Source organism: Takifugu flavidus, chromosome 13, assembly GCF_003711565.1.
Source record: "Takifugu flavidus isolate HTHZ2018 chromosome 13, ASM371156v2, whole genome shotgun sequence".
Lineage (NCBI taxonomy): Eukaryota > Metazoa > Chordata > Actinopteri > Tetraodontiformes > Tetraodontidae > Takifugu > Takifugu flavidus.
The window spans coordinates 884,096-905,774 of NC_079532.1; the positions used below are offsets into that span (position 1 = coordinate 884,096).

Consider the following 21,679-nt stretch of genomic DNA (forward strand, 5'->3'; position numbering starts at 1 on the left):
CATCAGAGTTCAGCACAATTCTATATTAAATGTTTATATGAGAAACGAACAATAAATCTTCTAATGAACAAATGAATGTAGAAAGTGTTTTATTTAAACACCAAAACCTAACAACCAGTAAAACCAAATTCGTTTACAAGAAGTGAAAATTATACAATTTACAATTTAAAGCAAGCCCTTGTTAATTTATTTAACTGGCTGTTATAGACTGCTAATACGATCTATTGTGCTAATGCTTAGAAAGCATGGATTTAAACATGTGGCCTTTCGTTTATTAAATTAAGTTTCAAACATTAATTAGACTTATTCGAACTCTATAACATAAAACTTGTGGTTTGATGATTAAACGGTCAAATGATCGTTGATTCAAAGCAGAATCTAACCGTTGTCAATACGATTGTATCGATTACCTTCAACAACTGTAAAAGGGAGTACAAAATACAGACACGAAACCCGTGGCTCAAAGTTGAGTGTCTGAAACAACGCAAGACAACAAAACAGGTACCGCATACAAAATGTCTCGGTTGGTCACATTTTCAGTCTCAAGTAATAAATCAGATTGTGTTGCGCTAGAATTTTCACCCCACGTAGCCGTTCCTTTGTGAAAATCAAATCTATTATTCTAACAGACTAGGTTTATGTGCATTTTCGTAAAACGTCGAAGTCACTCAATTGGCCTATTTTAGTGGCAGGATTATAGAATATTTTTATTTGCAGTTCAAACCCTATACAAGGAGTTCACTTTTTGTTTCATTGTTTTCATTATAATAACACGCCTGGGAAAACTATCCAAATTGAACAGTGACGTTATTCATCAACATTTCAAACAGCCAATAGTGACGTTCCTTATTGAGGGTTTGACAACGTCACTTTCGGCCAAGCAGCTGATCATAACGTCACACATCAACATGGCGGACTGGAGCAGAGGTATATATTTGACACGTAAACATGTATCGTTTTCAGATGTTGGCAGAGTTTATGTCGCTTTATAAGCGTCATCGTTGGGTCGATTTTGTCATTGCTTCAGTTTTCTGGAGATGAGCTAACAGGCTAAGTATCAGATAAAAGGGAGATTAGCCATTAGGCTATCTGAGCTAACCCTTCGACATAACCGGCTCACTCTCACTATGAACGATCGAGTGGCTCCGAGTTCTGATTTCATTCGTAACACCGAAAGGAAGAATTCGGTTGTATGATGGTAATATTGTTTTGCTACCTTAGTTCGTGTGATTGTGTAACACCTTGGTCATATAAAATGTTGTCATATCCTCGTGATGATGTCACGCAAAGTCGATATCGTGTTGATCTAAGTACTGTTATAAGTTCCTCATGTTGAACTTGTTGTTGCTTTTAGTAACCTCCTTAGCACTTTCTAACCCTAACCTTAAACCTTTCTGATGGTTCCTGTGCTGTTTAGGTAACACTGTGGATGAAATGCTGGATGCAGAAAACCGACGCCTGGCAGATAATCTGGCCTCCAAAGTGTCCAGACTGAAATCTGTAAGTGACCGTTTGTGTGTTTGATGTGATTGATCTAAATGTGATAGTGAATCCTCTGGAACAGGATCAACACAAACTCACCTCTTTCATGTGATAGCTGGCGTTTGAGATCGACAGAGAAGCAGATGACCAGAACGATTATCTGGACAACATGGTGAGGAGGAATCGCTTCATGGGCTATTGTCAGTAGATCTGGGGACCACTGGTTTAAATAACTGGTGTTTGACCCTCTCCTTCAGGACTCCAACTTCCTAAGTGCAACAGGTCTGCTGACCGGCAGTGTGAAACGCTTTTCCACCATGGTGCGGTCTGGGAGGGACAACCGCCGTATTCTGTGTTATGTGTCTGTGGGGCTGGTTTTGGTCTTCTTCCTGCTTTACTACCTGATCTCCAGGATACAGCAGTAATTTCAGCTCCTCACATCTGCTGCACAGCAAGACTTGTATTTTGTTAAACAAAGAGGAACTGGACAGATTTTTTCTAAGGTAATGGTGAGAGGAACTGCTGTCAGGAGACAACTGTGGAGGACTAACCTGCTGTGATTGGCTGCCGATTCCTGAACACACCAGCTCTTTGTCTTTGCTCAGCTTGTCCTGGAATGGAGATATTCAGATTATATCATTTTAAAATCCTATTACACAAATGTTTAAAAGTGACTCTTGTGAGGAGGTTCAGGGGAACTGACAGGGTGTGACTTGTGGACAGGCAGCAGCTCTTAGCAGGAGAGGTTGGGGGATTCTGTTAGAAAATGTTTATTTAAATTTATTGATCCTGTTTTCTAATGTAATGGTTACAAATAATGCTTCTGTCATGAGATGTCAGAGTTTTTATATTTCTATCTTAGCATTCCAGCTGTTGGAAATTTACCTGAAGGCAACTTTTGTAAAATGATGAATAGCTGCAATAAAAGGTTTAAAAGGTTACATTAAAAAGATCATCTATTTTTTAGAATGATGGTGCTTGATTCTTCTAAAACTATGATAACAAAAGAAATGTAGGTTATTCTATTATAATTAATACTGTTATTATTACACAGCACAAATTGTTACTTTTTTAAATGAATGAATAATAAACTGTAAATATTCTGTCCTCACTAACATTTTATGTGGATTATGATTAGAAAGATGGCATTTCATGATAAAATATCTAGTTTTTTTGGTCAATTCAAAAGTCCACATAAAAGAACAAAAATGATGCAAATGGTTTGCTAATTCTATTTAAAAATTGCAAATATAGTTTTTCAGTAAATTCTATTTTGTAATATTATTAGTCACCCTGAGGAAAAGATGAGCAGACATTAAAATGTAAAGCCTTCATGTAATAAATAATGATTTAGATGATAGTATACGTTAATCTAAAATCTTTGTCCCATTCGTGTCTGTCAGTGGTTTAAATGTACTTATGTTGCTTCAGAATCGGACCAATCAACGGTCACGAGCGCGTCTTCGCGTCGCTGCGTAATTTCCGGCAGCGCTGCAACATACCATTTTGTATCGCGTGTGCGGCCTCTCTTCCTCTGCCGCCATCATGGGTCGCATGCACGCTCCCGGGTAGGCTCCGTAATTTGACTTTTCGGCTAAAAACGATTCGGTTTCTTTTGATTTATCGTTGTAATCAACCCGTTTTGAGCTTTTTAAGTGGTGGATGAAAAAGAGACATTGTTTAATCAACCGAGTGAAGATAAAATGGCGTTTAACAGACGCCTCAGACATCCGCCTGCAGCTAGTTAGCATCGGGTAAAGGCTCACCGCATTTTAGCTTTTCATTAGTCTCTTCGACATTCGGCAATTTAACTTAATCCCGCTCTGTTTTCTCGCCTCATACTGAAACACTAAAGATTCAGTGTCGGATGTTAAATTAGTTTAGAGGATTGGTCCGAAATTTTATGGACCATCCACACTTCGGGCTCCTGTCCGTGTCCCGGGCGGTTGTTGTGTGTCCACATTTGTAACGTGAACATTCTTCCCACAGAAAGGGTTTGTCCCAGTCAGCTCTGCCCTACAGACGCAGCGTTCCCACCGTGAGTACCCTCAGCTAGCAGCTAACGTTAGTGGCCGTGGCCTCTCTGATTGTCGCTGTCTGAATTTCAGTGGCTGAAACTCACCTCTGATGATGTCAAAGAGCAGATTTTCAAGCTGGCCAAGAAGGGTTTGACCCCCTCTCAGATTGGTGAGTAGCTCTGACGTTTGTAAATCGTTTTTTGGGACGGCTCACTCTGCTGCTGGTATATCTGACGTCTTGCAACAAGAACTAAATTGATGGTTCTGATAATCAGCATCATGTATAGAAACGTTTTAATAGCTGCAACCTTGTCTTCGGCACATGCATTATGCATGTTGCGCACTTGTCCATGGTACCAACCTATGAAGTTGGATTGTAACATACGACCAAAACACAATGAAACTAACAATTTGAACTGAAGGTTTAACTGACTTGAATGCAGAATTGGTCCCAAATATCAGCACTCAACTTATGAAATGGAAGAACTGTTTGCAGGCAGTTTACAGTAACGAGGAGTTCTAAATTTTGATAATTCTTAGTGTTGTAATTGAAAAGTTCAGAACCCGTGATAATTTAGGGCACAAAGACTGCAGATCTTGCTTAAATTTAACATCTGAATCTAAAATGTCTGCAAGCATAACTTGTTTTTCAAGGTCCAGCAGATGTGCATTAAAGTAGTGGCTCATTAATGTTTATGATGTGCACCCATAGCCACCTTTACCCTTTAGGCCTTCTAATAAGCAGAACCGGACCCTATTCTAATGACTAATGATGTGGATCTGGTCTGACAGAACATTATTTTTCTTGTTTTCTTTCCTTTTGAACACATGTATATATTAAAAAAAAGCTGTAACCCTTTAAATTTGAAGTGAATAATGTCAATCTTTTTCCTGACAGGTGTGATTCTGAGAGACTCCCATGGTGTGGCCCAGGTTCGTTTTGTCACGGGCAACAAGATCCTAAGGATCCTCAAGTCTAAAGGTCTGGCCCCAGACCTGCCCGAGGACCTATACCACCTGATCAAGAAGGCTGTGGCTGTCAGGAAGCACTTGGAGAGAAACAGAAAGGTACCATCAGAACACACGCATTAACATTCAGTTACTTTTAAGGACAATGTATTTCTTTTGTAAATGGTAGTTTAGTCTTAAAAGATCGAACTTGTTAAAGGTCAACCTCAGATGTTGTTGGAATTCAGAACATGTCTAACATTGTTGGCACCATAAAGATCATCTAAGGATGTGGCAGCAGGGGCAGCCGATCCTCATCATTCAATGCTTTCTAGCTACAAACACCTGTATGGTAACTTTATTGTTTCCACGCAGGATAAGGACGCCAAGTTCCGACTGATTCTCATTGAGAGCAGGATCCACAGGCTGGCCCGGTACTACAAGACCAAGAGAGTCCTGGCCCCCAACTGGAAGTAGTAAGTTGTCTTTCTTTGTCCTATGCACAGTTCATTGTCCAGCTCTGCTGTTGTCAGTGCTGAGATATTTCTGATGTGCTAAAACAAATTGGAGGTTAATTAGCAGAGTGGCGACATGTGCCAAAGCTGCCAGTCACCTTCACACACCAACCCAGACACAAATCTCACTGTGGCTTCTAATGATCTTCTTTGTCTTCACAGCGAGTCGTCTACAGCATCTGCTCTGGTGGCATAAACTTCACTTTTTGGATTAATAAAATACTAAATGTTCACCTGGTTTCTTGGTTTTTATTTTTCTCAACGGTTTTCCCTGATTCAGTGACGAAATGATTCGTTTTCTGGACCTATTGACTTGGGCTTTCCTGACTGTGCGGGTACTTTCTCCTATGAGTCAGGACAACGTTACCAAAACGGGGCGGGGCTGCAAACGAAGTCAGCCAATCACGGCGCGTCGCACGTCACTGAGCGATATAAGGGTTGCTGTTGCAACTGCCAAACAATCCACTTCAACACGACGATTAAACATGGAAGACGGACTCGAGCAGTACTGACGCTGAGAACTACAATGGCACTAAGTTGCGACGACATGAATCCGTATTTGTCACCGATGAACACACGAGGTCCGCTGGTTTTCGACGAGGAGTACCAGAATACGTGAGGACCGTTGTGAAGGCTCAAAATGGCTCCGACTGTTGGTTCCCAGGGCGGTTTGACAGGGACGGTAATGGCGAGAATGCGGCCCGGAGGGTTGGCCCTTCTGCCGTGGACTAAACAGATGTTCTCGGTCCTGTGGGGGCAGCTCCGGCTCCTGTTGCGGGTCATATACTACACCGTCATGTCCGGTAAGAACCACATATAGAATCTATATGTTACCCCCCAGACTGCAGAGAACCCTTTAACTCAGCCTAACGGTCATATACAGTATTTCGGCGTACACATATTTGACTGAATTATTTGTTCACCAAATAAATCGGATTACTAACGAAATTTCCAGATGTTGATAATGTGCTATGGGTCACATTGATATAGATAATGTTCTGGAGTCCTTTCAACGTCGGTGATAACAGCCCCTTGACTTTGATGTTTGAAGACGAAATGACAAAAATCTTTAGTAGTTGTAATACTACTACGAATGAAAATCACTACGTTTGGGAATAATTCAGATCAATGTTTTTAAATCTGTTACCGTACATGAACTGTCCTCTTTAAAATATTTTACCTTGACCTTGTTAATTTTTTTACATGACCTTTTTTCCTTTTATTAGAGTAGTTTCCCTTGAATTTATGCTTCATTTTTATTCTTTAAAAGTTCGCTGCGTTTGAAATACGATCAGATATATTTTCGGGTGTTGTGATCAGTCGGTGTTACATTATTGTGGCGGATAGCCACTTCCTGTTTCCGTCCAAGCCATATTGATTTTGAATTAGTGAGACAGGGCCGTTGTGAAGCTTCACTTCTCATTCTTTTTCCAGTTTTCCAGATGTTCCGGTTTGAGGTTCACGTGAGCATCACAGACGAAACAGGTCAGCACATCCAGCACATGAGCGCGGCAGCAAACCCTTCCGACTCTTTTCTGTTTTCCTCACTGTTTGATGGGGACGGCAGCATGATGGTCGGAAGTTCTGGACACATTTCCAACTTCTGCAGTGACATGGGCGACCCATTCACCAGGAAGTCCACTGCCGAGGCCCTGCTGTCCAGCTTACGGGCTGAGGAGCTGTGCTGCGGGTTAGTGGATGAGTTTGTATCCAGAACTTCGGGAAAAGAAGACAACATGTTTGGACCTCAGAACGGCTGGAAAATGGGCTTCAGTGGTGATTGGAACATCTTCTCCTGTTCCGGTGACCCCTCCTGTAAAAGCACCCCTGAGGAGGACCGTGGCTCTCCGTGGAGTAGTGAGGAGGATCAGAACCCATTTGAGTTTGACGAGGAAAGCCGGAACCTCTGGGAATCTCTGTCTGGATCTAGCGATCCCTACAACCCGTTCTTTTTCTCAGCCTGCACATCAACCAGAACCAACATAGGGAAACAATGTGCCACAAAACCCCAAGAAGGATCTGATAATAAGATAAATGAAGAGGTTCCGGTTCCTAGTGGTCGAGACGGTTTAAATATCCTGGTCAGTCGATCTGACAGTGAGATCAGCTGGGGCAGCTCTGATGGTTCCACCCTTAGTGAGGATGCTGAACAGCTTCTGGAGTTCTTCACCAGTTCTGACCCGTATGACCCCATGTGTTTCACCGCCTGCTCCAGCACATCACATCAACACCAGCAGGCCACCACTTCACTTCCATCTTCATCCACCACAGACACCAGAATCCCTTCTTCCTCAGAGGAGGAAGAGGAATGGCTCTGGAATTCTCTCAAAGCGCACCATGACCCGTATCACCCACTCAACTTTCAGGCCTGCCTACGGACCGCCTCAGTGGAGTCCCCCCCATGGAAGGACCAGAAAACCAAGAAAAGCATAACCAGCAAGCCCAGTCTGCAAGAGAGACCCTCCAAACACTATCACCCAGAGATCACCGTGGTGCCGTGGACACGACCGGGGAAGTCAGAAAAGACAAACAACCAGTCTGGCTCCACCCAGAAGAAGGTAACACCGTACCACAGAACAAAACTACAATAGTCCTACAATACTCAACAACAATATTACAATACTAAAATACTACAGTATTAAACAACACCACAAAACGGTAGCAACAATATAGAACAAAACTACAGTACTTTAAAGGCGTTAATTTACAATGAAACTAGTGTTCCTACATGCTGCTCTGACAGTGGGATATTAAAGTACCGTAATTAAGCTACATTCTAAACTGTGGGGTTGTTGAGCATGAATGCTGGCGGTGACTGCGCTGCGTCACGTGGCTGTTGAGTCACCAGAGACACATTTCCTTACTGCACTTCCTGTAAAGTCCCGTAGAGTCAAGGAGAAGCAGGTTTATTGCCATTGTTCATGTAATACACAGTATTACACAAACTAGGAATGTGTCATGGTGTGACGCTGCGACAATCAACATAAAGAAGACCATACTAGAATAAGTTAAATAAAATAAAATAAGACAAAATAAGATAAGACATATATACATTATATACATAAATAGTAGGTGGTAAGAGGTATGTGGTAAGAAATAGTGCAGGTCCAAGCAGGAGTAATGTATTGCTCGTGAGTCCGACTGGCTGCTGTACATGGTGCTTAAGTGATAAGTCACTTGGTATTCAGCAGCCTGATGGCAGAGGGGAAGAAGCTGTTCATGTAGCGGGAGGTTTTGGTCCGAATGGACCGTAGTCTCCTGCCTGAGGGGAGGGGGGAAAACAGTCCGTGACCACCACCTTTCTGCAACACTTTTCTCTCACTGGGCCACGCAGCTTCTATTACAGACATACTGAACAATCGTTTTTGTGTGTTTATTGTTTTGTGTGTTTTGGTGTGTCATGCGACCTGGCTGCGTTTCTGATTTCAGGTGAGGTTTTCTCCCGTTATCCACGTCCACGTCATGCGGTCTTGGCTGTTCGCTCGGCAGGCGTCTCGTAAAGGAAATTGGGAAGAGATGGCAAGAGACAGGGACCGCTTCCAGAGGAGGATAAAGGAGGCGGAAGCCTCCATTGGTTCCTGTTTAAACCCTGCCCACCGGAGGAAGATTCGGGCAAACCTGGATGGTGCCTTGACTTTGTGAATGTTGGAAAACGTTGGCTTCAACGTCTGTGATCTTTGCACTGACGGACACTTTGATCACGCTGACCTCAGCAAACATGAATGTCGTGTACGCCTTATCTGCTGTTGATGTCACATAACTTATGCAGCTTCTTATTATGTAAATTGTTGACAGTGACAATGTTCTTTGTGGTGTTTCACTCGTATTTTTATATGTGATTTGTACTATTTAAATGTAGCTGTTGCTCAATAAATGTGTAACTGATCTTATCTGGGCTGATCTTCACAACCTTTGCACCATCACACTCCTGGGAGCTGACTTTCAAAGGGAACGACCAGTAGGGTTCAACATCCTGCTGTGAGAAGGAATCATCTTGCACGGCTTTAATTTCCCAGAAGGCCGTGCGTCTCCCTGTTGGCTGACTGTTGCAATGCTGTCGTAAGGTTAAAAACACTGAAGATGATGAAATGATTTTCCAGAGATGTGAAATCATTTAGAATGATGGTGGAATGTTGATGAGGAGGGAAGTTGATGTTAACGTGATGTTTGTAAAACCTGTTTACCCGCATTTCAACATTAATGCGTTGGAATCAGGGAGGCCACCTTCTCAACTTTGGTTCTGATCCAGTTCTTTCCAGTTCAGGCTCCTGGGTCCATCACTGCTCCTTCAGCTCCTTGTCCTCTCTGGCTGAGGTGACCCCGTCTCCAGGCAACCAGCAGTACAGCAGCTGAAAGGATTGCAGGTGATTGCAGCAACACACGCAGGCACACACTCTCCTGGGTCACAATTAGCTGATGATGCAATCCAGATGCTGTAGAGAAACAGTAACACACTGTCTGCCGCATCACATAGATCGTAGAATAACCTGCACTAAACACGGTCGTTTTCAGCAGCAGAACTTATAAATTGTTCTTAAATATTTTTGCTTCAGCAATCAGAGAAACAAGTGCTACAAACTGTATTTTTGAAAAAAAAAAAAAAAAACTTTTGAAAATTCAAATTGGCTCATGATTCTGATTAAACCCATAAAAGGAGTATAAATCAGCTGTTTTTCCGAGAACATGATGTCATCGATGCTCTGGGATACAGAACAAGACAAAATACACGTAGAGACATGACGTCAGACACCTCTAACGTTTATCTTAAAACCAAATTTATATTATACATTTAATAATGTGGTTCTTAGGTAACACTATCCTGTACATTGTGTATTGACATGTACAGTTTTGTACAGTGTTGTCGCATGTATCAACAGGCATTTATTTATTTATGAACACGATGCTGAAACGTTAATTTTAAATTCGAATTAAAGTCCAGGAAAACATCCAGAGATGTGAATATAGATGTTTCTGATGGTCTTTCTGTTCTACAGATACGTAAAAATGAAACTTCCGGTTTAGGACGACAACAAACATGTTGCTATGGATCTCAACTCCGCCCCCCAGCGCTGACGAGATCGTTAGATTTGTGGCCGTAACTCTGCTGTCCCCGTGCGGTAAATGTGGGAACTGATGATTTTTCAACACGCGGGCGCGCACACACAGTAAAAAGGTAATGTTTCTATATCATTGTTGAAACAACACACATAACTATATAACGTGAAAACACAGCTTTTGTTTCCTCACAGAAATCTACACACTTGTGAATTAAGCTTATTTAACACTGTCTGTCGAGCAATAGTGTAGCATATAAAAATACTGTATATTTGAACATATATGGTACCATAATACAACAGGCTACAACTGTATTCTCGCCATAACCCGTCGTTTACCCTCACCCATCCATTAAAACCAGCCCATTTATCCTTTGTCCCAGTATAACCAGTCCATTTACCCTTTCTCTCCCAGTAGAACTAGTCATCTACCCTCACTGTCCCAATAAAACCAGTCTATTGATCTGTTTCACATTCAGATAGAGACGAGATGTTTGTATTTCCTTCTGTCCGGATTTTTCACTCCACATTCCAGACAAATTATTGTTTTGGAAATTCCTGCAGTCTGTGAACTCAACAACAGTCAGGTGAGCTGGCTCATTATTTGTCGTGTGGATGTTAAAATAACAGACTGAGGGAAACGCACTATCAACCCGGAGACCCTGGACACGCCCACACGGATACGCCCACGTAAACACGAAACTGAATGAGTTGAGAAAAATTTTAGGCAAATGCCGATAAACAATCAAAGATCAATCACAAAAGTACAGCAATCCGTCCGTCTGTCATCTCTGCATACAAACATGGGAACAGATGATGAAAATAACTACTGCTCTGAGCTACTACAGCAGTACCTAAAATAGTGGATATTTCACTTCATTTGGACATTAAAGACGAACAGAATTATAATGAAACTATTAAATACTGTCTTTATCGTCACGCACAACTGTGAAAACTGGAGTTATTCTATAGAGATTTTATATCATAAACATACATTCGTCTGCATTTATATTTCTAATTCTTTGGTTGATTAATAACAGCCAAATGAAACAATTCCCTGTTATTCTGTTCCTATGTTGAATTATAAATAGGGTTTTTAAAAAAAAATTTTTTTTTAATACTTTCCTCAAACATTTCAGCATGAAATTTCTGCAGTCTGTTATCAGTGTCGTCAAATTGTCAGTGCTCAAATGTCCGAGGCGCTCATTGGTCCCTGAAGGCACCAGCGGAGAGTCCATGGACCGGGAAGCGGATCATGGCGGCGCCTCTGGGCCGGGACAGCCTACCTGGACGTTGGTCCTATGGGGTCTGCAGAGACGGCAGGGTCTTCTTTATCGAGTGAGTCGAACTCTGCGGATTTTATTTCGGAGGCGGCGCCGGTTTGGACAGAACTATTTCCTAAACGCATTTCAGTGGAGTAACAGGTGTTTTTCTTCTCTCTTGCTCTGCCACCCCCCCCACTCCCGTGTGTGTGTGTGTGTGTGTGTGTGTGTGTGTGTGGTGTGTGTGTGTGTGTGTGTGTATTACGCGCGCGCCCCCCCCGCAGTGACGACACGCAGACCACCACCTGGCTCCATCCGCGCTCGGGTGATCCGGTAAACTCCGGACATATGATTCGCTCAGGTATGTTCGTCATGTTCACCTGGTGGTGCCGGTTCGGATCCACAGAACTTCTCACAGGCTGTTTTGTGGTTCCGTTTCAGATCTGCCGCGTGGCTGGGAGGAGGGCTTCACGATAGAGGGGGTCAGTTTCTTCATCAAGTAAGTCCACCTGCGTGATGCGTTCAGGGAATCCTGCCGGTAACATGGCTGCTGGGTCCAGTGGCGGTCCCAGTCAATGTTCTGACCGTGTTGGTCCAACTGTTCTGCAGCAAAATTTTATCGATAAATATCATCGATATGTTTATAAACTGATATAAAGATATTGTGATAAATATCTCCCAAACTGCAGCTGATAATTAAGTGTTTAAATATACATTAAATCAGCATTGCTAATCTATTGATCTTTTTCTGTGGAATGTGGCAATATCACCGTCATCAGAGGAGGAGGGATTTTAACAGGGCTAATTTGGTTAATGAGTTTACCACAGGACCGTGAATGCATCAGAAACCCATCAAAAACTGCGTTGAAATTTTAGTTTTCAACACAAGTATTTGTTAGTTTTGAATATTCTGTGTTTGGAATCTCTGGCTAGTGAAAATCTGGTTATTGGACCTCCTCTAATGACAGGGCTGTTTGCTCTGAGTCACAACGGAGGTCAGTGGTTAAAGATCAGAGGCCAGCCGTGCAGTTTCTGTTGTCAGACAAACTTGTTTTAGAGGTAGACTTAAATTAACTAAGCTATATCAAGATGATTACTTAGTTTTGACAGGTTTGATTCTGCTGCATCAGAAATAAAATATGCTGAGTCGTGGTTCGTGCTGGGTCTGTCATTTAGCTAATTTTGTGAAAAGAAAATTTTAACTGAAGCTGAGTCGGGGAGTTGTTATGAGCTATGCTAACTTTAGCAGCACAAGTCAGACTTTGGTGTATTGTTTTATTTTTCAGGTAATGTTTCAGAAAGGTAACCTAAATATGTGAAATATGTGACCAGAGGAAACAAAAGCAGCAGCAGTTTCTTAGGGAGCTTTGGTGTCATGCAAACAAATATCCTGTTCGTGGATTGTGTTGATGTTACCCCTCAGACCGGGTTTGACCCCTGGAAGATCTTCAGTCATGGAATCTGTCTCTGCCTTTAGTCTCAGCCAAGAAACATGGAAGTGTTGGAGTCTTATGTGAAGAGGAGGACAACCCAACAATGGGGACATGTTGGATTAATGTTGGAAGTGGTGCTGTCAGTTTCTTCTGGCCCTTTTTGTGGTGAACTCACTGGTTTCCTGCCTGGACTTGTTTTAATCCCAGTCTGTCGTTGTTTTGTCTCCTATATGAGGGTGATGATGATGTTACAATGAGCGCTTGTTTCCTACAGCTCTTCCGTCACTCTTCTGGTATTTCTCACAGCTGCAATACGTTTGTTAGAAAACGTTGATGGTTCTGAGTTCATGTGTCTTTTCACAGGTAAACCAGGAAGAACCATCTAAAAATGACCCCTGAACTAATTCCACTTGGTCTGATCTGTATAAATGTCACTACAGTAGCGATATTCCTCACAGGCGGGAAGACCAAACGATGACGTAATAATTGGCAAGCGATAGCGTCTTTGTTAACTAACATTGCTTGAGTCAATTTGTTGCTTCAGAAAAAGTGGGTGGGGCCTGAACAGGAAAGGTGTCCTCTAACCCAAAATCACCAGTCTGCGCCCAAGTATGGTTCCAAGTCTCTCAAAAGTGTACTGGATCCACCCACTTAATCAAGTTTGCATCATATCTGACTTGTATGATCTTGGGACGGAGAGGTATCCCACAATGCATTTCACCTCTGCCAACGAGAGCAGCAGCAATAGCATAAAATGTGTACCTCAATGTCTGGATGTCCAAGTATGAACTCCAGAAGTTCGCGAGTCTGTTCCTGCATATTGAGGTCCAAGAAACAGCTTTAAAACATTTGCCATCAACTGACCTGCTGTTAGGGTTGGGGTTGTTAGGGTTAGGGGAGAAACCCCGAAGGCTGAGGGTTCAATCTACCTGACCTCACTCCCGCACCCCTGACCCCTCACCTTCACCCCCCACCTCTCAATATTTCTCCCGACCCCTAATCCCACCCCATCCTCTCTGAGCCCCCCCCAACCACCCTCTTACCCCTGACCGCCCCCCACCCCCCACTCCTGACCCAACACCCTCACCTCCCCAACCCCACATCGTTACCCTTCACCATCCCCTCACCCCTGACTTTCCATTCCTGTGATTTGACCTTGATCAATGACCTCAGGTAAAACAGACTGAGGTCTTATAAATACTGTAGTAAATAGCACAATAAATAAGTAGTGGAAGAAGGTTTGTGTGTTTTGATGCACAGGAAGTGCATGTATAGATCTATAGTGTTGTGTGTTTGAAGGGGGCATCCATCAGCCCACCTGATGGGACTACAGCCGCCACCAGTTTCTGGTTGTGTTGCTTGTTTTCTGTCTCGATGTGAATGTTAATGTGGGGTTGGTCTGAGCTCCCATGATGCTCTTTGTTCTCTCATGAAAGCATCTTTGTTTGAAGCAGAGAGCCGACAGAAGAGCAGCCTGTCAGCAGCAGCTTTCTGCCTGTTTCTTTGGATGGAGATTTGACGTGTTTGTTTGCTCTGAGGGACAATGACCTTCTGGAAAGGCCGTCCACACGGTTGCTTGGGTAGCATTAGCTTTAACTAGCGTGTCACCTGTTGGAGCAGATCAGGTGTATTCAGGGGAACCACAGTGCGACAGAACTGTTGAACTGGATGTCTGAATTTTGATGCGACTGTGGTTAATGTGAAGAAAAATCATCCATGATTACTCAGCTAGCATCGCTTACCTGTGAATCACCTGAGGGACCAACCTGAAACTGGGGCTGAGGAAATGATCATTAAGGTTCTGTCTTTTTTCTTAAGGGAAGAGTTCTCATAGACGCTCCAAGCACCTCGTTAATGAAATAAAGATGAAACAAGGGGTCTTTTGTCATTAATTTTAATATGATACATTTATTAAAGCCTTTAATTTTTATTATTCATTTTTTTAGTGTTACATAATCAGATAAACTGGCAGAAACTGAAGAGCTTGAGAGGCTAATCATGGTTAGACACTAATATTTTATTTTCACTTCACTTATCCCATGTGATGATTATTTTATTCATGGTTTTATTGTAGCCACATTCATTCCAGCTGATGCTTAAACAGCTGGAACGACTGTGGTTGAGACGTGTTTTAATTAAATTTCTCTAAGAATTAAACAAAGTTCTGCTGATTGATGTTAACAGGGGGTCTATTGGTCTGTGATCTGAGATTTCTAAAATATGTTTAATCTGAAGTGGAAACACGAACCAGCTCATATGTCAAACCCAAACAGAACCAGAAACAGAACCAACTGTTCCAACCGAACATGACTGTGGGTGTCAGAGACACAAAGGGCAGATTGACACAGACAAGATATTGAACCAGCTGACGGCTAACGAGCAAATCGGACATTAGTATCCTGCGCAGAGACGAATAGGAGGGGCAGGAGTAGCCTGGGAACACTGGTGGGCACAGATGGATCTGTTGAACCAAAACAAGCAGCAGCGAAGTCTTCACTGATCGAGCTAGATTCCATGCTACTGAGGATCATGGGTAACTGTGGCAGCTGCTGTGCCAAACCAAATGACGACCACGAGTTGGTTCCCATCAGACGACACTCCGCTTGGCCATGCACATCCAGGGTGGCCACAAACCTTCATCAGCACGAGTTCTCCGTGTGGGATCTGACCAGTGACACCAGGTAGGACCTCTGGAGAACATCTGCTCAGGTCTGATCTCTTCAGGGTCCATTGGGCAGAACATGGAGAGATTTCTCAAAGGTTCTTATCAGACCAAGGTCTTGTACGTGGTTGTGACGGGCTGCCACATGACCCCGATGCTGCCCACCGATTTGTCACAATCAGCTTTTTGTTTTACTGTGCTAGTGTTCAGCGTTAGCAAGTGTTGGCTCCACCTACCACAACGAGGGTCTTCTGTCAGGTTGGTCTAGTTCTGTTATCGCTCGCTGACCAGGTAATCTCAGTAATTAGGTCTAATCCTGTGGTTTTTTCTCAGACCTCCGCTCGCCTGTGCAGAAACAAACAACCCTCTAGGTTTTCTCCTCTTCCTGCCGTTAAACTGGTTTGACGCCTTCACATGTTTTTCTGGTTACACACAGAAATCGTAGTGAAACATGCAAAAAGTGCTGTTTGTGTTTTTGGAGCTCATGGCAGCGGTCCTACTGGTTCAGAACTCCGAACTTCTGTTGGTGGCCACTGGTAGCTGGTTTAGGTTAATGATCAGAGGTTAAAGGACGAGGGGTCTCTAGTGAGCTGCCGGCAGGAGGACCGACCCTGAGCCCCTAATCAGCCCCTAATTTCTGGTGTGGTTGAGCCCAGACATGTTTGATGATGTCTTAGTGGTCTCCTCCAGGGTCAGCTGATCAGTCCAGCAGTTGACGTTGGTCGTTACTGGGTTTGATGAGAGATTAGCATTAGCCCTCAGTTGTTATTAGAACATTAATAAGACTAGTGAAGATGAATTGGTCATAATTGTTTGAGTCCTTCTCTCACATCTGTCTGACCTCTGAAATGTTCTGGACCTGAACTGGGCTCAGAACCGTTGGGTTTTAAAGGCCTCAGAAAGGGCTTGAAAATGAGTTAAAATGTAAAAACAATTAACTCCAGGCTTTAAAACTGTCTTCCATGGAGACACGAAGTTCAGATTTATTACGCCGCTTCAATCTCGCCAGAGCAAATGTTCTAAATGTGGACTTAAGAAGATCTGCAGAACTATCCGTGCCTTCTCAACAGCTTCAGTGATCCAAGGTAGAGATGTCCTCCAGCATCATACATCTCTGTCCTGTTGCTGGACAACCTATGTCCTCTGTGTCCTCTCCCATCTTTTTTTGTGTTTCTCCAGCTTCACGCCTCCACCATTATCCTCATCCTCTTAGAAGTGATGAAGACTTTCCTTCAGGCTTCAAATGTGGATGACATCATGAGGCAGATGTGAATCATCCTCTCACCTTCAAGCCTCAGTAAATCAACAGCAGAAGAGCAGAACCTTGTGGAATGTTCCATTAATCATCGGGAACTTTCTACATCCTGGTTTTTCCTTTAGGATTAAATAATAAATAGATGTTTGCGACTCAAAAGTATGGCAGCAGAAACATCCGGAAGAATCAGTCTGACAGATGTTGGCCAACATCAGGATCGTCCACCAGGTGGCGCATTCTCAAAAACGTCAACGAACAAAATATTCACATTAGGGCCGAAGGCTAAAATAACAAATTGAGTGGGCGAGGGGCTTATGGGACCCACAGGGTCAGTACCATGAAGGTGTGATGAGCTTTCCTACCAACTGAAGCTAAATACACACACACACACTAACACATTCTGTTTCATAGTTCCCTGTGTGTGTTTTGTGTGTCTGAACTGAGGCGGGAAAAGGAATGTAGGTTTCTGTTTACATCTCCTTACCCCATCTTTCTCTCCCTCCCTCCCTCCCCCCTCCCTTCTCTCTGTCCCTCCCTCTATCTCCCCCCTCCCTATCCTCCTCCCTCCCTCTCACTTCTCTTTCTCCCTCTCTCTCTCTTCTCTTACCCCCTCCCTACCTCTCTTTTCTTGCTCTCTCCCTTCCTCCCTCACCCTCTCTTCTCTCTCCCCCTCCCTATCCCCCTCCCCTCTCTCTCCCTCCCTTCTCGCTCTCTCTCTCCCTCCCTCCCCCTTCTTTCGCACTCTCTCAGCCCCCCCCCCCCGTGTGAGCGGACCGTCGCTGCTCGGCTGCTCGTCGGTGAACAGTCTTGGTCTCGTAGCGACGCAGGCTGCTGGCTGCATCACGCTGATTTGTTTTGTTGTGAAGGATGAAGATGTTGGCTCAGTGATCCGGTTGCCAGTGCAGACGTGCGTCCTTCACACGAGTATCTGGAGAAACAATCTCCGGACTGTTGTGTGATGTCACAGTTCACCTGCGGTGGCGGTCTCAGACAGGATCTCCAGGTGTTCAGACCACACCAGACGTGACTCATCTGACATCATCTTGTCCCCCCCCCGCTCCTCCTCTTTTCTGCTCATGGAGGTTCTTCAGGCAGAGGAGAGCTCGTTGTGAGGTAACAGAACCCTGATCCTTCAGGTGGACCTCTAGCAGAACCATGTGGACTCAGTCTGGATACTGTAACCACATCCCCCATGCTGGATATCCGTTCTACCACGCCCCCTGCAGGTAGGCCGTGCAATCAACACCCAGAACTGTTGCTGCTGATCCATTCTGATCGGTTTGGGTTCCATCAGAACTCTTCTGGTCTTTTAGGATTTTATCACTGGTTGTAGAAATTCACATGTTGGCGGGTCAGTTCTCCTTCAACATCTCACCAAACTGGTTTAACTGGAAAGATTGTGTGGAAACTGGTTTGGTTAAAAGAAGAGACTGTGTGTCAGTGAGTGTGGAGCGCCGTTCCCAAGTGTTGGTGTTTCTATTCAGAAGATTTACTTTTCATCATCTCATCTGGCTGATGGTTGATTTTATGAGTCTAAACATTTAAATTAAGATTTCCCTCAAAATAAATCTGTGGTAAATTAATTATATTGATAAATGCGGATGTTTTTATGAAGTCATCTGTTGTCTGTAGCTCAGACTGCTGCTGGTGTGTGGTGGGAGTCTGTACTGGTGAACTGATGTTTGTGACCTCCCCCCACCGCACAGGTAGGGGAGGGGATTAACAGAGGAGTCATCCCTGCGGATGGCATCCGGGTGAGTGAGACGCAGCTGACTGGAAGTCCAAATATCCATCTGTCAGGTCCACCTGTCCCTGGTCTCAGCAGTGGTATTTGGGGATTGACTGGTAAGACTGGGATCGGTGCAGTTAATAAGTAATGATGGATTAAAGCCACTGAGTGAAAGTCCAGTTGCTCTGTTCAGAGGTCTTGCTGGTTAATGATCACCTCACCTGTCAACATGCTTTCCAGGCTCCGCCCACATTCCTCCATTTAAACCAGCATGATGGTGTCAAACAATTTGACATTTACTGGTTAGTCTTCCAGTAGATGACTGCTTTTTTCCTGTGGTTAATCTAGAATAATCCAGGAATGGCCACACAGAGGTGAGCATCTGTGTGTGTGTGTGTGTGTGTGTGTGTGTGTGTGTGTGTGTGTGTGTGTGTGTGTGTGTGTGTGTGTGTGTGTGTGTGTGTGTGTGTGTGTGTGTGTGCGTGCGTTTAAATTAAATTTGAGCTGGTGGCTCAGCAGGAGGAGAATGGAGTTTTTATCATCCTACACTCACACACAGGTGTGATTAGTTGCAGTTGTGATATTGACCCTGTGAACATTATTGGACTTTAAATAATATTACGACCAGTAAATCGATGCTGCTGATCACATCTCAGTGATGGAAATCAGAAACCAATGTAGGTATTTTAAATCTAATAGGAGTTAAAGAACATTGATCTCTCCTTTGAATGGCTCTGGTATTGTTCTCATGATGATGAAGCGGCGGCTGAGGGGAGATGACATCACGTGATGATGCATGCTGGAAGGTTTGACACTTTGACAGGATTTCCTGAGGCTGCCAGCAGACGCGCCTCAGCGATCCTGTTCCTGATCCCCGAGGAACCTGAAGGGAAACTGATGCAACCTCATTTTGAATCTTTATTCCACTTTAATACTTCTGATTTAGCCCTTTTAAAAGGCATTTATTTTTGTTTAGGAGATCTTTGACAAAAGTCTCAGAAAGCATCAACCACAGTGTGGTGGATTTGTACAAACACCTTAAAAACCAGTTTTAAGGCGTGTGTGACTGAAAGGTGTTTGTGTCTTGTTACGGATCAACTGATCACCTGTTCAGGTCATTTGAGTGACTCCACCCACTGACCCTGGAACAAGAGGTGGGGAACAGGAAGTTGAAGAATGGATGATATTTAAGCTTTTCATCTGTGATGTTACACTCTTTGGATTATTTACATTTGTCGTCGTTCTGGTATCGTGAACGTGACCATCAGATCACACACGGTTATTGGAACGTTAGAGGTTGACATCTTTATCTGCATGGGGAAGTTTTACACATCTCCAGTGAATCTCTGTGACTTTAAAAACTGTTTTTGTTGTGGAGTTTTTTTCTGTGTGTTTCAGTATTAATATTTGGTGGTTTTATCTCGCTGCCTTTGCCAAACACTCATTCTTCCACAGCTCAGAACTCCTGCGTCTCGGCTTGTGTTCTAGATGCGAACACAGGCTCATCTTTCATTAGCATGTTACCTTCTCTGTGGCCGTCGGAGCGGCTCTGATATCGATCAAGCTGCCTTTCAATTCTGGAAAAAGCTGAAATCTCTATCAGCAAACATCAGGGTCCTCTGAGAGCTGTGGATATTTTTTTTTCAATCAGCCAGAGCGAGGCTTACTTACTGCCTCATCTTCATGTTGCCATAGCAACAAACTGTCCCAAACCAATCTCTGGAGGGGACGGTGTCTCTGGCATCACAAAAAGCAGCAGACACTGCTCTGTCCACCATTCCTGATGAAGGATTCAGGTCCGTCATCAGGAATAATCATAACCGGATTATTCAGTCATCAATAACTGCCCATTTATCAGTGAAAAGCTGCGCTGCTGGTATGTTTGAGAAATCATGGGATTTCCATGATTCTCAGTAGCATAATGACCTTTTTACCCTGCCTAAAAATAGGTTCTGTGTTGGCCTGACCTCACTTTAACCCCCCTGACCTGAGCTGCTGTATTCTTCAGGCACAACTGAGCTCAGATTAATGTTGATATTTGTGTATTTGTCATTATTTATACAACTTTGTGAGTCCTGGAGTTCCAGAATCTTCCTCCTCCTCTGACACTCAACTTTAATGCGGATTCTTGCAGACTTGTTCATTTTTAATCATCATAAACAACTTTACAGGGTTTAGAGAAATCTGCCGCATCTGTAAATATGAGGCTGTTCAATCTCATGAGCAGAGATCCCGCTTCCACCAGAGATCAGGTGTTTTTGAGTGTCCTCCTCTGCCTTCTCCTCCTCTTTATGTTACTGTGACAGAGGAGCTGCTGAATATAAAAGCTGTGATGTAATGAGCAGAGTGATGCTTGATGGCCCGGAGGTCAAACAGCAGCTCGTAGCGCCACCACTTAACGCTCACTTCCTTTCTGAACAATCAGCTGCGTGGGAGGTGGAGCTGCACTATGCAAATATACATCTGTTAATATGGATCTGAGCAGGTGTTTATTGGCACAGAAACCTGCACAGCCTCAATCAGTGTACTACAGTTATACTCACCTGTGTGTACAACTAGTACAGTCATACCAACATGTACGTAAATACAAGTACTACAGCCAGTTCAGTGGTACAAGTGAGTCATAACACGTAGCTACCGTGTATGTGTACCATGTTTGATCAGTGTGTGTCACTGATCAAACATGGATTTTTAAATATGACTGAGAGGCAATTCACTTCTGCTTTCCACTGAGATGTTTTTAATATCAGTATTATATTGTTTGATGGAATGATCAAATCAATTTTTTGCTTTCATCAGTTTATGTCACATGGCTCCTCTGTGACCTCTGACCTCACCAACCAGCTGCTTCAATGTTTCACACCACTAATGCATGTGTGTGAAGGAGGTGGAGAAGATGTTAATGTTGATATCAGTAACAGGAAGTGACTGCTGTTCAATTTCAGTTTTCTCCTTCTCAAATTTGAAAAGATCATCATACACACACACACACACACACACACACACACACACACACACTCACAGTGGATGATTGACCTTGGTGCTGCAGGACATCTCCCTCACTGAGCTTCAAGCACTTCATGTGGAAAAATTCTTTAAATAGACTCGACCTTTGACTGAGAGAGAACAGACACACATACGTCCTTCTATCTTCCTGAAGACACCCCCCTGCCCCACACACTCACACACACTTTTATTCTCAACACACATACCCAGGTTTCTTTTATTATCCAGAGCCAGATGATGGAGGTGTTTGTTATTGATTTGGCATCAGTAGTCATCTGCTGTTGAATCTCTAACTTACCAACTGTTGCAGCTCAC

The 21,679-nt window shown here is 43.5% G+C and overlaps 4 protein-coding genes and 1 non-coding gene across 20 annotated transcripts in view; all 5 read left to right on the forward strand.

Moving 5' to 3' along the window:
- The first annotated feature begins 834 nt into the window (after positions 1-834).
- bet1l (Bet1 golgi vesicular membrane trafficking protein-like) lies at positions 835-2,432 on the forward strand. Of its 2 annotated transcripts, none has more exons than XM_057052071.1 (4): positions 835-927; positions 1,418-1,500; positions 1,598-1,654; positions 1,740-2,432. In XM_057052071.1, exons 1-4 carry the CDS (start codon positions 909-911, stop codon positions 1,905-1,907), a joined length of 327 nt encoding a protein of 108 aa, XP_056908051.1. In that variant the 5' UTR covers positions 835-908; the 3' UTR covers positions 1,908-2,432. The 2 variants fall into 2 exon arrangements, with proteins under 2 accessions (XP_056908051.1, XP_056908052.1); XM_057052072.1 differs by lacking the exon at positions 835-927 and adding an exon at positions 970-1,198.
- A 510-nt stretch (positions 2,433-2,942) lies between these two features.
- rps13 (ribosomal protein S13) lies at positions 2,943-5,196 on the forward strand. Its single transcript, XM_057052070.1, has 6 exons — positions 2,943-3,050; positions 3,472-3,520; positions 3,591-3,669; positions 4,399-4,568; positions 4,824-4,924; positions 5,126-5,196. The coding sequence occupies exons 1-6, from the start codon at positions 3,028-3,030 to the stop codon at positions 5,157-5,159; spliced, it is 456 nt and encodes a 151-aa protein (XP_056908050.1). The 5' UTR covers positions 2,943-3,027; the 3' UTR covers positions 5,160-5,196.
- On the forward strand, positions 4,947-5,073 carry LOC130536981 (small nucleolar RNA SNORA19). Its single transcript, XR_008953522.1, has one exon. It is a non-coding gene; the product is annotated as a small nucleolar RNA SNORA19 (small nucleolar RNA).
- Positions 5,197-5,381: 185 nt separating the features above from the next.
- ppp1r15b (protein phosphatase 1, regulatory subunit 15B) lies at positions 5,382-8,853 on the forward strand. Its single transcript, XM_057052057.1, has 3 exons — positions 5,382-5,766; positions 6,398-7,521; positions 8,393-8,853. Exons 1-3 carry the CDS (start codon positions 5,604-5,606, stop codon positions 8,603-8,605), a joined length of 1,500 nt encoding a protein of 499 aa, XP_056908037.1. The 5' UTR covers positions 5,382-5,603; the 3' UTR covers positions 8,606-8,853.
- Positions 8,854-11,200: 2,347 nt separating this feature from the next.
- The window catches only part of LOC130536246 (pleckstrin homology domain-containing family A member 7-like), a 28,213-nt gene continuing 17,734 nt past the window's right edge, over positions 11,201-21,679 (forward strand). For 7 of the 15 annotated variants that reach the window (XR_008953311.1, XM_057052027.1, XM_057052030.1 and 4 more), the window contains exons 1-3: positions 11,202-11,355; positions 11,564-11,640; positions 11,721-11,778. Coding sequence is in view for 14 of the 15 variants with exons in the window: in XM_057052027.1 (XP_056908007.1) it covers positions 11,273-11,355; positions 11,564-11,640; positions 11,721-11,778 (218 nt within the window). In the remaining variant the exon portion in view is untranslated. Of the gene's footprint in view, positions 11,356-11,563; positions 11,641-11,720; positions 11,779-15,129; positions 15,394-17,408; positions 17,856-18,632; positions 18,733-21,679 lie in introns of those variants that run through there. The other 8 variants (XM_057052019.1, XM_057052020.1, XM_057052021.1 and 5 more) reach the window with 4 other exon arrangements.

What these genes read in the sequence shown, in the direction of transcription:
- bet1l (XM_057052071.1), top strand. An exon ending in AAGTGTCCAGACTGAAATCT is followed by an intron (nt 1,501 to 1,597) that starts GTAAGTGACCGT and finishes TTCATGTGATAG; the next exon opens with CTGGCGTTTGAGATCGACAG. An exon ending in ACGATTATCTGGACAACATG is followed by an intron (nt 1,655 to 1,739) that starts GTGAGGAGGAAT and finishes CCTCTCCTTCAG; the next exon opens with GACTCCAACTTCCTAAGTGC.
- rps13 (XM_057052070.1), top strand. Translation starts at nt 3,028, where the DNA reads ATGGGTCGCATGCACGCTCCCGG. An exon ending in ACAGACGCAGCGTTCCCACC is followed by an intron (nt 3,521 to 3,590) that starts GTGAGTACCCTC and finishes TCTGAATTTCAG; the next exon opens with TGGCTGAAACTCACCTCTGA. An exon ending in ACTTGGAGAGAAACAGAAAG is followed by an intron (nt 4,569 to 4,823) that starts GTACCATCAGAA and finishes GTTTCCACGCAG; the next exon opens with GATAAGGACGCCAAGTTCCG.
- ppp1r15b (XM_057052057.1), top strand. Translation starts at nt 5,604, where the DNA reads ATGGCTCCGACTGTTGGTTCCCAGGGCGGTTTGACAGGGACGGTAATG. An exon ending in ATACTACACCGTCATGTCCG is followed by an intron (nt 5,767 to 6,397) that starts GTAAGAACCACA and finishes TTCTTTTTCCAG; the next exon opens with TTTTCCAGATGTTCCGGTTT. An exon ending in CTGGCTCCACCCAGAAGAAG is followed by an intron (nt 7,522 to 8,392) that starts GTAACACCGTAC and finishes TTCTGATTTCAG; the next exon opens with GTGAGGTTTTCTCCCGTTAT.